The sequence below is a fragment of the Cyprinus carpio genome, chromosome B11, assembly GCF_018340385.1.
Source record: "Cyprinus carpio isolate SPL01 chromosome B11, ASM1834038v1, whole genome shotgun sequence".
Taxonomy (NCBI): domain Eukaryota; kingdom Metazoa; phylum Chordata; class Actinopteri; order Cypriniformes; family Cyprinidae; genus Cyprinus; species Cyprinus carpio.
The window spans coordinates 12,054,058-12,068,776 of record NC_056607.1 but is presented as its reverse complement, the minus strand read 5'-3'; the positions used below and the strand labels follow the sequence as shown (position 1 = coordinate 12,068,776).

Below are 14,719 nucleotides of genomic sequence, written 5' to 3'. Positions count from 1 at the left end.
GCAGCTTTGATAAATCAGATGCACTGTTATTTATAGCGAGTGAGCAGAATACCCTAAAGCATTTTGTAGGCTTTGACTTAAGAAAGACAGGAGAATGACAGCAGAAGAGATTGTCACATAACTTCAGATCTGTTCTCAGTAGTTTCATAACTACTGAGAACACAACCTACCGAACAGTTCACCCTGTGGCCAGCTCATAAACACAGACACACACATACACTGTGAAGCTAATGCTGCCGATATAAAAGAGAACCTTTTTTGGACGTTGATCCAAAGTTTTAACACAAGTTTTTTTTAAGTGTGATGTGAAGCACCAGCTTCAAACAGGATTACTAATTATCACATCAAAGTCAAAATATTACTATGATATTTGGAGTAAAGCTTGCTGTCTTTGCATAGGCATTTCTGACCTGACAGCAAGGATTAGACCCAGATTCCCTTTCTTTCATGTCACAGTGTGTGCATGTGTGTAAGAGTCACCACGTCAGTGCATGTGTTTATGTGAGAAATAATATGTTCTAGACATTTGATGTGGCTCAGTGTGTGATGTGTGGGTTGTAGATCAGTTGTGCTTTAATATCTGTAGATCCTAGTTGAAACACTTCATTCATATAGCACTAAATAATCAGAATATTTAAGCTATTTTCTTTTTATATACTGTAAAAACCCAAGTACACTTATGTGTGTATATAAATACTACTTTCTTTGTCTGCTGATGTAGATGGTTTTACTTTCCATTCCAAGAGGGAAACTTTGATCTTCATCAAAGATTATCGCCCATTCCCCTTTTTTTCACACCAGATCTATGTTCAAAGTATGTGATATTTCAGTGTGCTTATGCATGTTAGCATATGACAGTGTGTGCATGTGATATGCGAGTGATCTCATGTAAGGTGTTAATTAGTGGCGTTTGCAACTATTAATATTACTTTGGGTTATACAAAAAAGTTTAGCAGAGTTTACTATTTTCCATAGTTGAGGATAAAAACAGAGCAAATTAATTCCATAGATCTGCGTTGAAGAAACTGAGCATATTTACCAGACTAGAATATTATTCCTGCAGCTCAAACAATATAGCACTAGTATGGCAATAGCGACGCAAAATTCATGGCTTTGATTTCTAAAAAAAATAAAATAGAAAAAAACTGATTAACTAAATTAAATGATGTATTACTTGAATTCAATATAAATCTCTTTAAAAAAAAAAAAAAAAAAAGTAAATCATAGAGGTGGATGGACTTTGAACCAGTAGGCAATCATGTTGATATTGTGGTGGGGAGTTTTACACAAAGCACTACTCCCATTATCTTCAGAAAGTGAAAAGTTTCTAAGATCTGAATGAATTTATAGGTTTTCAGTGTGGCCAGAAGGGTAACCATAAAAACAGGCTTTGCAAAGATTTGCAGCCCACATACTGCCATTAGATCTAAATGCAGTGAGTGTGGAACATAAACACTATTTTAAATGGCTGTGTGTATTCACTGGAAGTACTTTTTAACGTCTATAATTATGTTTGTTGATGAACAAAAAGCCTGTGTGTATACATTCTTTCCTAATAAATGACATGTTTTGCATTGGTTCCTACTGTACACATAGACGCAGTTTAATCGGCTAAAGAGCAGTCATGGATACAGCGCTTGGCTCTGTGCAAGTGCAGCAGTTTAACCTTAATTAAAATGAACTGGCCTTTTCTGTGTGGACTGCTTATGTATTCATCACTGTATATGTGTCTTGGTTTTTTGCATGTGCTGGTTTCACAGCTCTGTAGCAAGTGTTGCATTATAGGTGCGTAGTGATGCGATCAGGGTTTAAAAATTAATTGGTTTTATGTTGTTTCCTTCTGAGCAGAAACTATTTTTGGGACTTCACATCATCCTTACCAAGGGGTAACCCTATATAAATAAAATAAAGATGAACAATTTTCCTTTTTGAAATGAAAGTGCACTGCACTAACGAACTTGAAAGTTAAATAACAATTGTATAAATCACTGCTGGATAATTGCAATGTAAGACTGATTTTTCTTTGAACTAAAGTTTCAAGATATAGGAGAAAATGTGCTGAAATATTCACACATTCACTTTCCAATTCTAGATTCTTGTCCTTGACGATGATTCCTCACAGTTTCTCCACGCAGGCGAGAGATCAGTACCAGAAGCTGGTGATCATGCACAGTAATATGGTGTCCCTTTACCTCAACATGCTGGAGTATTTCGCCATCGACCCCAAGAAGACCTCTGTGGAGGAACTCTTCACTGACCTCAGCAACTTCAGAGCCATGTTCATGGTAAGCTGCCCACTCTGAATCAAATCATAATCACAGCCACTATACCATATGAAATGGAGTCATGTCAGTGCCAGGTTGAGACCGGCTCATGTTTGCAGGATCTGCAGCTTTGCAGTAGCTTTACAGGGAATAATCTGGTTCTTACTCTTCCAAGCCTTCATCCCTTTTGGCCCACAAGCCCTGACCTACTCAAACAGGAGGAGATATCATAAGTAGAGTGAATACTGGGTGATTAATGGCAAATATTGCTCACACTCAAACGATATGTGCAGGTTACACAAATGGAGACTGAGCGCGTTCTGTCTTCACTTACTATCATTGAGTGTGATTGTGTGTACGTGCTTTCACACACTCCCTTCATTCCCATTCTGAAGGTTCTAGTGCACTAATCTGACAAAAGAGAAGCTGCCCGTCTCCTTTATTAAAAGCCATTTGAAATGCAAAGTTATTTTCCACTTGGCTGCTACAGTGATGAGACGAATCTCGTCGCCTTTATTATTTTAAATGATTTCATGATGGAAATGCTGAAATTTGGGGAATGAGCTGACGGTGGGTTTGCCATCAGATGCATGATAATGCACTCCTGTGGCGCATCATTGAAACCTGTCCCCGGTGCAGCGAGTGACGTGGAACTGTGCAGTCTGCACTGTACTCCGTCAGACTTGATGAGTTTTTAGACTCGCTGTGAAACAAGGCAACAGAGAGCTTGATAGGGGTTGCGATTGACCCAAATCAGCAGACTGAAAAATGAAGCATGAAGGGTGCAGGCTGTCATCTTTAAAAGACAGTTCTTGATTGTAGGGCTGGGTGGTATATCGAGTTGTTTTTATAAGCGATATGGTATGAGACATTACAATATCGATATTCTGTACAGTAGGCTGATACGAGCACATATGAATAATAGCATAGAGCGAGCTGCTGTGGGAAAGTGCATCATCCAATTTGTCCTAAACATGAGACATGCTTTATATTAAGGGCTTTAAAATAATTTGCAAGACATAGTTAACATATAATTTAAAGCAGCTGTCGCCATCAGATACTCAGACACATGCTCCTGACAGAGACACTAATTGTGCTGTTTAATGCATTTGAGATGTGCTTTTTTCCTTTAGTGCGTAACTTATATTTTGCAGGTATATTCTCCATCTGTTAATGTTAGGAAGTCATGTGAATATTTCCATTTTGCCGGAGCCTTCTGCATGTGATTCTCCGCTAAACTTCACAGACTTCAGTGAACAAGCACTTCAGACAGAGCGCAATACAATAGAATGTCATACTGTATGTACAATTTTAAACCTACAAGTAAGTGTTTTATGTTCCTCCACCAAGACCCAATCACAGTGGGGCCCTCCACACCATCAGTTAGAGAGGGGCCCTGCCATAAACTGGTCCTTTGAATCCCAGTTTGACTGTTGTTCACTACAGATATCACAGCCTACTTTTATCTACATTTGATTTCATTTTTGTTTTTGTTTACATTTATATTTTATTTTCATTTATTTTCACTGTATTTTGTTTCCTATAATATAAACACTGTTTCATTGGACAACATTGGGCAGAATGTGTAAAAAAAAAAAAATACTGATATATCACATTTCAGCCAAAAAAATCAAAATTGAGATATGATTTTTAGGCCATATTGCTGATTTTGTTCTGCTCTATAGACTTTAGAAAGGGCCTCCTAAGGATGCTACATTTGACACAAACAAAAATAATACTGTGAGGGACAGATCGTTCAATATATCAATTGAATATATAATGCTGTAATTTATTATAATAATTCAATATACTACTATAAATCTTTATTTATCAGTGTCATCAATATGTTGACTTGATGCAAGGGTTTTCAAACTTGGGTCTTCTTAAAATTTCCAAAAAAATACAATTAAAATAATATTTTATCAATTTCTTTTGACATAAGTAAAATAATCATGATGTCTTTGTCATATTTATGTATTCTAATTATTATTAGTTAGAATATAAAAAGCAATTATATTATATGACATATTTCATTATATTTAGTATAATATTCATTATTTATTTTGCACAGTGCTGATGTAAATGACATCATTATTTTTCACACAGTATGTCTTTTTTGGGCAATGTGGGCAGTAACAGTAGCAATGTGAATTAAGAAAGTAAACAGGGTCAAATTTGATTTCATTTTAACTTTAAATATAAGGTATGTAGCCAGATGTTTCTGTCCTCCTCTGTATCCCACACTTCCTGTCCTCTGCTTCTCTTTCTCCCCTGTTTGTTCTTCACCCTCAAACAGAATGTCCCTCTCTCCCTCTTTCGGCCCTTTTCCAGGTCAGTGAGTTTTCAGCCCTCAGAAGCAGCTTGTTTAAATCAATGCTGAGGAGTGGCAGGGGACTAGCAGTAGAGCAGGAGGCTACAGGACTTCATACACACTCACCTTACTGCAGCATTGTATGCACTCACACATTCCTGCATGCCAAACACTCACACACATGCAGACCTGCAGCCACACATGCTTAGTCATCCTCTCAATAACATCTCTCTCGAGCTTTCTCTTCGGTTCTGACTGCTTTTTCTGCAGAATGACATTGACAGGATGTCTGGGTTTTGATGGAGATTGTTTTTGGCCGCTGCTCCACTGATTCCCAGAAGTGCGGGCACATACTTGCACGCGCGCACACACACACACACACACATTCCGACTTTCTCACCCCATTTTTCTATTCTCTTTCTTAGGGTGGAAAAGTGACAAAAATAAAGACAGAAAAAAAAGACAAAAAGAGAGAGTACGAGACTAATGTGGGAGTCATACAGAGAATTAAATGAAAAAGGGGGAGAAAAAAAAGTAATAATGCTTCTGTAGCAGCAAATGACCATTCCTGCCAATCAGACTGTTATAAATAATTGAATTTGTGTAGGGAGGGATGATGATCTCACCTCACCTCCTCACCTCTTTTCACTTCTCCGTATATTGACTATGTTTCTAAACCCAGTGAACTATGTCTGCAGCATTTTTGGGCAATGTTGTATAGGTATTGTAGGTGAATTTAATTCAAAGACCTTTACGATGCCCCACCAAAAAAGTGTTTTACTGTTTTTGTTAGTGCTTTAGACTTATGTTCATGTTTCAAATATCCTTTATACAAGATAAATTTACTTGAAGCAACATACAAGACTGCATAAAATATTACACTTTGAGTGTACATCTTTAAATAGAAGTGTATTTCTGTGTTGATTTCTCTTGTTGGTTTGTCTTGGTAGTAGAAAGATTTGATATGATTGTGCAACTGACTTATGATGAAGGATAGGCTTCTAGGTAGGCAGCTTCAATTTGAACATGTAAATGTCTAAAAATGCTGTCTAGGTTGTCAGCTGTAACATGTCTACGATGACACCCAAAATGGTGTCTTAGTTGGCAGCTTAATAGTGTTTGAAACAGCCATCGAGTGGAATCGACAATTAAAGGACAAAACAAAAAGTAGAGAAGTGAAAGACAGATGAAATGGCTCCTTTGCTCAATGGCCAAGTATTGTCGCATATGCTTCTGTTTTGCATATATCATTACATTTGTATCATGGTTGCTAGATGTTTTTTCTCTGTGTAGTTGTATATTAGTGGATGCATTGAGGGGTGGCAGGATTTGCTGTAATAGGGTTTGTTTTATAATCTTGAAAATATGTGCGACCACACTGTGTTCTGTGTATTTTTTTTTTTTTTTTAAATGAAAGGATTTGGACAGGACTCTTAGGTGAAATGGTAATAGTAATTTGATTGCACACCTTGCTCTGAGCTGCAGGTTGTTCTAAGAATATATGCTTAATTGTAAAATGCTGAAAAAAATGACAAAAAAACGTGTAAGTTGTTTTAAGCAGCAGTTAATTATGAGGCTCAAGCTCAAGAGAGATGCACAAGCCTTGCCAAACCTCTGAATCACACCCCATAATCTTGTACCATGGGAGTTGCTGTGGCAACCAGCACTCTTTCATTACTACAGTTGACTTTTGACCTTTAGCTGGCAGCTCTGTCTTATCAGCAAATAGCCACAGTTGCATGCAGGAACACAAACACATCAGAACATTGAAGTGTTGTCGCAGCCCTCCTCATACCAGACAGACCAGGTGAAGGTGTCAAGGTGAACATTCTGCTGCATACAGTTCATTCTGTGTGATCCTCATCACTAACGTTCAAAAAGATGCTAATGTTGGACATGCCCTCCCTTGCCCTGAGCCGCTAGTGCACTGGGTGCTAGTCAATTTACACTGAACTTTGTGTTCCAGAGTCTTTTAGTGTGCGTGTGTGTATGAGGGTTGCCCCTCTCTGCTTATCCACCTGTTTGAAATAGACCAGCAGCAGTTCGGCTAACCCCATCTTTCAATACCACCAAAATTTGTGTAAAAATGTGCAATCTGATTACAAATTGGCTACCAATATTGGTGTGTTTATCACATTTCAACTCAGAGTCAAAAATTACACCAAGGTTCCTCGCTTGAGTGTTGACATTAGTGGCTAAGGGGCCTAGATGTATAGGATGTTTTTTTTGTTTTTTTTATACTTTGGAGAACCAAAAATTACCACTTAAGATTTAGACTCATTGAGCTGAAGAAAACTAAATGCCATCCATGCCTTTATTTCATCCTAACACTCAAACAAAGTTGTAATGTTAGAGTCATCATTACAACTTGGGGCCAAATACAGCTGGAAGTCATCAGCATAACATTGATAAGCAACATTACATTTTTCACAGATTATACCCAAAGGAAGCATATATGAGGAGAACAAAACAGGACCAAGACATGAACCTTGAGGAACCCCTGAGGAAATATGCTGAGATGAAATAGAGCTTCCTAACTCCACCTGCAAAAGATCTTCCATGTAGATAGGAAGAGAACCACTTTAAAGCAAGCTCCCTAATCATCCCCACTCCTGCAAATGGCCAAAAATAATCCCATGATCTACAGTATCAAAAAAGGAACATTTTGAGCAAATACAAAAACTGAGAAAATCACGTATTTATCAAATACTACATCTGGATCATATTCAGTGCGATGATCAGAGCAAAGATGCAGTAGATCAGTTTCATCATCACCCCCAAAGCTTCACAGTGCTTTACCACTTCCTGGATTGACATTTCACTCTGTAACATAAGGCTGTTTTCATTTATATGCTGTTTATTGTTGCTGATTGATGAGCGTTGTCTCATAAATAACTGAAAATTCTGTGTTTGGCAGGGAAAGATTTAAGTGGAGTGAATCAAATCAGTTAATAAATGGCTGTCTTTTGAGTCTTTTAGACTTTTAGACTCCTCTCCTGTCTCTGGTCTTATGGAATAGTGAAGTGTCCATCAGATGCCCACTTCAGAATCTTGCTGGAAATAGTGGGTCGTCCAGGCACATGTTTTTATCTTACCATACAGTAAGGAAGAAGGCAAGTGCTGATGCAAGGCTAGAAGATTACATGCAGGTGAGAAGCTAAATTCCTAGAACTGTAGGACTCCAGGGCCAGATTTGAAAAATCCTGATGTGGACTGTTCACTAGGTTTTTCCAATGTAATTAGTTCTTTAACCCTGTAATGGGATTTGCCATTTCATTTATCATCTTCAATTTTTTTTTTTTTTTTGCTGAATAAATGTTAAGACCAAATGGCCAGCACCCAGTCTAAGACTCACCTTCAAACTGAGGGAATCCCCTCTGCTTTGGCAGTCGGTGTTACAAAAAGACAAGGAGGCAGAGTGCTTGACAATGGGGTGGGATTGACAGTGTCTATTGACTGCTTCCTGTCTTTGCTTGATGTTAAACTGTGCTAACAGAGACCCAATGGGCAGCTGTAGAGCACCTCCTTAGGAGACTTGTCTATACCCCCTATGTGTCCAATAACTAAATAAAATTGATTTACACTTATTCTAGAAATTGCAGAGCACTTTGACTTAGGGCTGTTACGGTATGGGATTTTTTCTTACCGCAGTGAAGCAGCAGCAAAATAGGTTTTTCACAAATAAAAGAATAATAACCTGAGAAAGCTGCAGAAAGAACAAGTCAAGCTCAACATGCCCTAACATTGCCTGGTTCTGGTGAGTTGTGCTAAACTTTGATTCCAATTACTTTAGACATTGTTTTTCGGGTAACAATCCGTGGATATAAACGCACTTGTCCAAACGCAACTTGTTAAAACTTTTAATAATATTTTTTAACTAATAATTAGGCTACATTTATAATAACAACTTTTTTTAAGTGCAACATAAAATAGCCTTTTTTTCTGATTCGTTTTTTTTTTTGGGTGCAACATATAAAGGGAACATCAGGCTGTAGTCTGTACAAGGATATATTCCACATCTGCTATTCTGCTATATATTCACTCTTTGTTCACCAGCTGTCCACTTAAAAATTTTCTTCCTGACCCACCCATTCCCGCTTAATGTAGATATCGTTTCCAGAATCTTACATTTTAACTGAAATGTGAAAGAGAGAGACATTTACTGAAAAAGACAGCGAAAACAAAAATGTAGTCTGCACAAAAATTTGTCATTTAAAATTATAAGCAAAATATGAACAAAACTGTTGGTTTGTAGCCATTGCAAAATGAAATCACTTTTTAACCGATCAATTTAACATCCCTGAGAAGAGTGTCCCGAGTCAGACTTGCCCGACGTGGGTTTCTAAGCAGTAAACTGAACATTTTCCAGTCCAAGTTGAACGTCCTTCAAGGACAGCGCATCCACACTTTGATATCCGCACTTTGCTTTGCAATCCTTATTCTGCTCTGTCACTCATTGACAACCTGCCTGTTCTGAGGGCTGTATATTCACCACTGGTACAGCCTGCTCTGAGGACCGTTATGCACATGCTGCACACACAGACCCCGCAAATAAAATACATGAAGCAGAAAGCCCTGGTCCATGCGTTCAGTGTATGTGTAACAGTCTTGAGTGCAGGCTGTACCAGTGGTCGATAAGAGTGAGTGTAGAGAATATATGCTGTTCTGAAAGGATGTCGGGAACAAGATATTGTTAGACCGCCCCCTCCCTGTAATTTTGACCTTTTTGTTTGGAGTTTGGAGTCCATGACGTCTACTACATGCTGGAATGTTTTAGTCATAAACCTTAATTTCTTTTCGACTAAAGAAAGAAATACATAAACATCTTGAATGACATGAGGTGAGTTAATTATCAGGAATTTTTTATTTAAAAGTGAACTAATCCTTTAAGTTGGTAATGTTCATATTATGTATAGGCATATTATATTATGTATTTTAACAGTGTTGTTAAATACAGTCATGTTATTTCTTGGTGTTGATATTTTATTTGAATCAATTATTATTGCCTCATTGTAAGTTTATACACTAAACAAAATCATAAACGCAACACTTTTGTTTTTGCCCCCATTTTTCATGAGTTGAACTCAAAGATCTAAAACTTTTTCTATGTACACAAAAGGCCTATTTCTCTCAAATATTGTTCACAAATCTGTCTAAATCTGTGTTAGTAAGCACTTCTCCTTTGCCGAGGTAATCCATCCACCTCACAGGTGTGGCATATCAAGATGCTGATTAGACAGCATGATTATTGCACAGGTGTGCCTTAGGCTGGCCACAGTAAAAGGCCACTCTACAATGTGCAGTTTTATCACACAGCACAATGCCACAGATGTCACACGTTTTGAGGGAGGGTGCAACTGGCATGCTGACTCCAGGAATGTCCACCAGAGCTGTTGCCCGTGAATTGAATGTTCAATTCAATTGTATAGCACTTTTTTTACAATACAAATCATTGCAAAGCAACTTTACAGAAAATTAAGTTTCTACAATATACATGTAGTAGTAGCTTATCCGTAGTGACTGTCAGTTATGGCAGAAATATACAGTAAAATTCAGTAAATGACTTTGACTGTGGTATTGTAATAGTTTGACCCTCACAGGCTTTAACCACCTTACATTCCAGAGTTGTTTCTGTGTAGTTAGTTGTGTCTCGTCAGGTTACAAAGGAATCACTAAAACCAGTTCACGTTTCTGACTGATATTTGCCCAGAAAGCTCGATTACTGACTTGATGAGTCTTGCATTTTGCTTTGAAGTTTTTTTCCCCTCAATTTGCCTCAGAGTTGCTCTTTAACGTAAACAAAATGCCACAGTTTCGTCTGATGCCAAAGCAATTACAGTAGTGAAATTAGCTTCGGCCACTGTTACCCTCCATAGCGGGTCTGTATCTCCCTGAATTGTCTCCTGTCAAACTGAATTTGATTCGAACGAGGGGGAAATAGCGAGGGCCTCAGTCTTGGCACGACTGCAGTAATTAAGTTCAGACGATGACTAGAAAATGGAGACTGGCTCTGTAATGGGAAAACAGATGATTTCAGAGTGAGGGAGACCGCAGAGTTCCGTCCTAATTTCTACAACCTATGTTTATCTCTTTCACTTCACTTTCCACCGTAACACAGTTACAGGCCATTTATGCATATGAGAAGCGAGGAGTTTAATCCCCTATTGACTGGGAGAGTGGGCGGAGTCTAATCAGACACATCGGGCTTGGCAGGAGCCAAGCAGATTTGTAGAGAGAGTGGCTTCATCAGATTAGCAGGGTTATATGAGGTAGGCAGGCAGCTGTTGTGATCTATATTAAGGCATGTCTTATGATAGCCCCAGCTTTGAGTTTAGAGTTTGCCAGGCATCAATCACTTGTAACAGCATTTTAAACTCTTTCCGACACACTTTGTTCAGCTCACATGGCGTCGCCTCTCACATTGAACGCTGATTTAAATAGACTCAAAGAGATACAAGTGTAGAAGTTTGTTGAGATTGAGAAACTAAATGCAAACATTTTGCACCTCTGCTTTTTTTTTTTTTTTTTTCAGAAGCTCCCTTGTTTCTGTGTTTTCCACCAAAATGGTGCCTTGGCCAAAGCTGGTTTGATGCTGTTACCACACAAACAAACACTCCAGGAGTCTGTCTTGGAGTTTTAAGAACATATTTTAACACCCAAAGTCATGTGTTTCACTGTCATTGCATTGCAAATTGGCTTTGTAAAATGTGTGTGGGATTCATTCATGTAAAGGGGTATGTCACAAAGAGGTTGATGGCTGGTTTTATACAGTATGTCCAGAGAGAGCACGGCCCGGCAGTTAAAGTTCATCAGTACACGCTTTGTAATGGTGTGGGGGTGCAGAGAGATGGATAGTGTATTCTGAGGAGTTTCCTCACCTCAGCTGTGTGTGGGATTCTCCCCTTAACCCCTCATCAGTCATTTACACACACATACACGGATGCTGACTATGGCTAACAGCAAAGACTATGTGTGTGTGTGGCTAACCCCTATCCTCTCACGCTCTCTTTCTCTCTCTCCCTAAAGTCTCATCACCTTGATTTGTGTGTGTGTGTGTGTGCGTGCACATTCATAAGAGTGTACGGGTTAGCGCCCTGCTGTTAACTCTTTAAAAGTCCAACTCAGTAGTGACAGTTCTCATCATTTACCCTCATGCTCTTCCAAACCATGGAGCATAAAATGTCAATTTAGTGGAATGTAATGGTAACTTAAGAATATAAAAGTAGTTCATATAATAGCTTTATGTGAGATACAAACCAAAATTTTAGTCATTATTCATAATAATCTTGCCCTCCAGTGAGCTGGTGACCACTGTAGTTTATTAAATCAGTGAATTGGAACTTAAGAACCGTATGTGAGTTGTGAACAAATCAGACCAGTTATTGTATTTTGTGAACTGGATCATTAAATTCATTAAAAAAATCTAACTGAGGAGAATCATTAATTCACTCATCTACAATGCTGTTTCTCTCATGAACTCCCTAGTGCTAGAGCAGCTACCGTTCCACCCTTAAAGGGATAGATCACTTAAAAATGTAAATTCTGTCATTTTTACTCACCCTCATGTCGTTCCAAACCCATAAGATTTTGGCTCATCTTCGAAACACAAGTTGAGATATTTTTAATGAAGTCTAAAAAGTTTCTGTTGAAATTCTAGGTAACCAAAACTGAAGAAGATCCAGAAAGTCATTAAGTGTTTTAAAAAATCCATATGAATCAAATGGTTTAATCCAAGACTTGTAAAGAGTTATGATTGCATTTGATTATATGATAAATAGATTTAAATTGGCCTTTCATTTGCATCTAAACAATGATATACACACATACATAAGGCACAGTTTGAAGCAACTTGAGGGTGAGTAAATTATGAAGGAATTTTAAATTAAAATCAAATGGCTTCAGAAAACTTGGAATATAGCGCTTATTGTATGGACCACTTTTATGATACTTCTAGATGCTTTTTCACTTTGTTTTCCACTTGAGTGTATTTTAATGGTGATTTTTGCATGAACTGTCCCTTTAAGTGGCATTAATCAGAACAGTCGTTCAGCAGTGTGGTGGGGAAATCTGTTTCTGTGGAGGCACATTGTGGCATCAGACACGCTCACAGGTCGTGCCCCTGTATCCCTGATGCTCTCACAGCCAGCGGCAGCTTTATACACTGTGTGAGATCAACATTACCGGGAGTGACTGGGGCAGTGGCTTTGATTCAAGTTCGACTGAATTAATCAGTGGTGTGCGTACGTTAGCAGTGATTGCTATTGATTCAAACCGAAGTTTCACCTTCCCAGTATTTATTCAGCTTTGTGAGATTTACTTGTATCTCTAGCGGCACACTGTACTGTATCCAAAAGAATCAATATCAGGACAATATAGTGCATCCTCTCAGACAATTGAAACTATCATCTCTATTCATTAAAAACAGGTTTTGTGACCTGTGTGTGTTACAATTCAACCTTATGTGAATAGAGATAATCATAGTTCTTTTAGAAATGTCCATGTTTTTAATGCTTTCTTACTTTAGCAAACTGACCTTTTCCATAGCTATGATAATGAAGTGTGTAAAAGCACATAATAATGCCGCTTAATGTGGAAACATACTTTTCTTCTGTTGTGACGTTTCTCTAAGAGCCTGTTCTTCTCGGCAAGTCTTCTATCATGGTGTTCAGCCAGGGATTAGACCAGCTCTTATGTTATTATTTTCTATTATGCTGCTGAATAGGCATAATGGAACATCCTCAGCCTTCTGCACATTTTCCACAGAGCTGTTATTGAACATCTAATAACTAGTTCACTCAGCGTTCAGGGTAGGCCCATCTGCTTCTGAACACTGACTCACGGCGGAGCTGTCTTACACCGAGGTGCTGTCAACTTAATCGTTGCGCCTGTTGACAATCTCTTACTCTAAACTGCTATCGATGCTTTACCCGGTGGCCACTGCACGAGAGGTTGCATTGACTTAGCTGTCACATGTGGTTCACATGAAGCTACCAGTCACAAACGGAGCACGTTAGACAAGATCTCCTTCTGTTAAGTGCTTCTCAACCCAGGTCAGGGAATCGCCTGATTTGGTAACTTGTTGGCTCAGAAACAAGCTTGAATGCAAATTATTTAATTGCCTCATTTGCTTTGTCAGTGAAGACTTTCACTATATCAAATTGGATACTTGAACAGCAAAAGAAATCAGTACATTCCAGCAAAATGTTGCAGTTGCATTTGCATTTAGCCGACATCAGTTAAAACTAACAAGTAACGAACAGTGAATTAGAAGTCTAAAAGGGTTGAAGGTAGGGCAGGGTCATTATGAATCGCCCTCTTGTATTAGTGTTGATATTGATGTCCGTGCTACCGAGCATGAGGTCACGCACCGCTGCTTTTCATTCTCCCCTAATTCTAATGAAAGTGTTTAAAGCTCTCTGTGTGTGTGTGCACAGTCACACGGCTGTGGAGAGGAAAGCTGATTTAGCCCACCTTCCATCTCGCTATCCTCAGGATTTACTGTGATCGCAGACTGTGGCTGTAATCCGCCGCACGCAATAGGGAATAAGCCTCGTTATCATGTGACTTATACTCTGTCCCGACCTGTTGTCAATAGCCATATTTTCTACTCATTTAAGGGACCACTGCTGCAACTATGGATCTGTTGGAGATCTGTGAGCTGTGCAGAAAATAGACAGCAAAGTTTACTTTAGCCGTCCACTAACATTTTTTTTTTCTTTGGTCAATCCCCTCTTAGAGCAGGTTTGAAGAGAGTTTTCTACACAAAAAATGTATAAATAAGTCGTTTTTCTGACGTAAAACTGTCCCACAGCAACTCAAGCAGGTAGAGTTACAGTGTGAGTCGGTGTCTCTCTTGCCTCCTCTGAGCCCGCTGAAGCGTGTGATGGGTTTTGTGGGGTGGGGGGTGATGGGTGGGGGGTCACGTGAGAAGAGGTAATGCCTCCATCGTGATATGACTGGATATGATTGGTTGTGATTGGCTTTGATTGGTTCATGCCATAAATCACACCTCTTGTGTTCATGTGCATTCAGTGTTCACGAATCAGTCTGAATGAACAATATAATGGAGTTAAAGCATGTTCTGTGGGGTTTTTTTGTGAGCAGTCATCTCTGCATCTGTGACCAGTGTTTACCAAGCTCTGAT

General features: G+C 38.7%; 1 protein-coding gene across 1 annotated transcript in view; it reads left to right on the top strand.

Annotated features, from left to right (window-relative positions):
• Window positions 1-14,719, top strand: part of LOC109098308 (protein diaphanous homolog 3-like) — a 328,141-nt gene that overhangs the window by 221,912 nt on the left and 91,510 nt on the right. Inside the window, 1 exon segment of the mRNA XM_042733923.1 lies at window positions 2,121-2,285. Coding sequence (XP_042589857.1) covers window positions 2,121-2,285 — 165 coding nt within the window.